This window comes from Desarmillaria tabescens (genome assembly GCF_030435595.1).
Source record: "Desarmillaria tabescens strain CCBAS 213 chromosome Unknown EV420scaffold_18, whole genome shotgun sequence".
Classification (NCBI taxonomy): domain Eukaryota; kingdom Fungi; phylum Basidiomycota; class Agaricomycetes; order Agaricales; family Physalacriaceae; genus Desarmillaria; species Desarmillaria tabescens.
In genome coordinates, this window is record NW_026848317.1 from 651,590 (window position 1) to 653,872 (window position 2,283).

Here is a 2,283-nt window from a genome sequence, read left to right on the forward strand (position 1 = left end):
ACAGGGGGAATGGTTCTCACTTTCAAGCGCCTGTCAGTATCTGATCTATGCGTGGCCTGTATGTTCGCCGGAGCGCTTCTTCAGCCACATGCAGGAAATGGATTGAGAATTCTGATGTGCGGAAAGGGAAACGAAGATCATTTATATCTTGCAGGTGAACACAAGTTGAACCGGCGCTTTAATGCTTAGGCGCCAAATGATGTCCGGGAGCAGAAACCAATGGGGAACAAAGAGTAGTGAACGTATGGTACCTGCTGCAAAATGTATGGTCTAGAACGTCCATTGAATGAGAACGTTATTGATTTTCACTATGGATACGGTCTGATGTTATACCGGACTGATAGCAACTCGTCAGTAAGAGTTGTAGGAGGTAGAATGTGTAAGCACGGGGCTGACATGAGCTATCCCCCTCTGTCGTCCAGTTTGAATAAAGATAGATAAGTAGGGTATATTAAACGATGGAAGAGAAGCAGAACCCCACCGATGACCCAAAACCAGATGATCCATTCATGCAAGCTAACTTTCGGTCAACATCTGAAAATGGCGTGCGATAATACACTCTTTACATAACTGTCGCATGTGAACCAAGCTTATTATAGATTGAATGTCGCGACAGTGATTGGACATTGAACTATGTGAGGTCGACTGCGCAACGTAACGATACCGTCAATGCCAGCAATGGAGAATTATCATTATTCTTGATACCAGCTATATGCGTCCTTGTGCCGCCCAGCTACGAGCGGGGTCTAGGATAAGATAAAGGTGTGTGGCTCTTTTCTTCAACCGACCCGAGTTGAGCATGTCAAGAAGCGTAGTCGTGATAGGGCCATAAGACCTCCTGTCCCCTGCCCCATAACTAAACCATACGTCTTGCATGCTGCTAAGATTACACGGATCCCATATCCGGGCGCCATTCCTGAACCCAGATAGATTGGTCTTCGTGGAGGATAGAGAGACGCCGTAAATCTGTGTCTGCAGAGCAAAGCATGCTGATACATAAAACTTGAGGGAGTGAGGGAATGGCGCGCACTGCTCGCCCCCGAGAGTATAGAGTATGGCTGATATAGTGACAACAGTCCAGGATGACGGTGATGTGATGCCCTTTTTCGAGACATATCTGGCTGTAAATGAAGGAACAGGGTAGGCACCAGGTAAGTCGTCGGAGTATTCGACAAAAGATTCCTTGGAGAGACCGAGAAGCAGTTGGATACCGTCTCTGGGAACGCAGACTCGGAGAACGTCGACCAAATAATCCCTCATTTCCAACGCGGACGACACACAGCTATACAACGGATCACATATATATTCGTCGCTACCGATAACGACGGCCCATATTCGAGAACCATCCATGGCGTGATGGACTTAAAGAATTTACGATGAGCGTGGATGCTACCAGGAGTACTATGTGCATACACAGGGGTTCGCTTTCTCGTTGTCGTGTTGTCCGACAGTAGAGATGGGCTTGTTGATCTCAACCAAGGTGTGCTACTGAAGCTTGACATCGGCCAGACGACGAAGGTCGAGGCCTGAGGAATCTGCAATGAGGGTTCCAAACCAAACATGGCTGTTTTTGTCATCTCCAACCATGACGGGCTGTTGACCGGGATATCGGGGCAAGGCGTCCCGGAGATCTAAAAATGTCGATTCATCTTCCAACTGATCGGACATCAGAGTACGGAGCGACGCATCGGTAAAAAGACCATAGTACGTCCCATCCTGTCCACGAAGCTCAGTCGCTGTCTCATGAATACGACACGCCGCCAACAGAACATGGGATGAAAAATCAGGCTTCCAGTCGATCCTCCAGACAGTGTCAGCCTCAAGAATGCTGTCTGCAGCATTCTTCATGGTATCCAATGCGTCAGGGTTTCGCAGAGCCAAGGTGAAGCATGCTGTCTCCAGGACCGTCCCCGCAACCCTGGCCATATTACTTGAGCGGCAGTAGTCAAAGATGACAGCGATATAAGCAGGCTGTACTGTTGTGGATGAGCAGTTTTCTTATTTATAGCTCATATCATGTTCATCACAGTCTACACGTCGGAACAAGATCTTGACGAGCAAATCGTTCGGAAGATGGGAGATGTTGATGGGGGACTCTGATGTTGGAATAGCTATCTCCCGATATGTACCCGGGCCCCGGCAATCCATCGAGATCGAGTCCTCGAGACAATTGATTTGACGATTGACTTCGTTTCCTAATGCCTCCTTTTCTGCGAACATTGCAGTGAAGTTACGCATCTCTTCATCCAATGGGAGACCATTCGTCGGTAGGTGTTTGAAGCG

At 48.3% G+C, this 2,283-nt stretch overlaps 1 protein-coding gene across 1 annotated transcript; it reads right to left on the minus strand.

Annotated features, from left to right (window-relative positions):
* Positions 1-708: 708 nt before the first annotated feature.
* EV420DRAFT_1480050 (uncharacterized protein) lies at positions 709-1,926 on the minus strand (the record flags this gene model as incomplete). Its single annotated transcript, XM_060469629.1, has 2 exons — positions 709-1,282; positions 1,490-1,926. 2 exons carry the CDS (start codon positions 1,924-1,926, stop codon positions 709-711), a joined length of 1,011 nt encoding a protein of 336 aa, XP_060330608.1.
* Between the last annotated feature and the right edge of the window lie 357 nt (positions 1,927-2,283).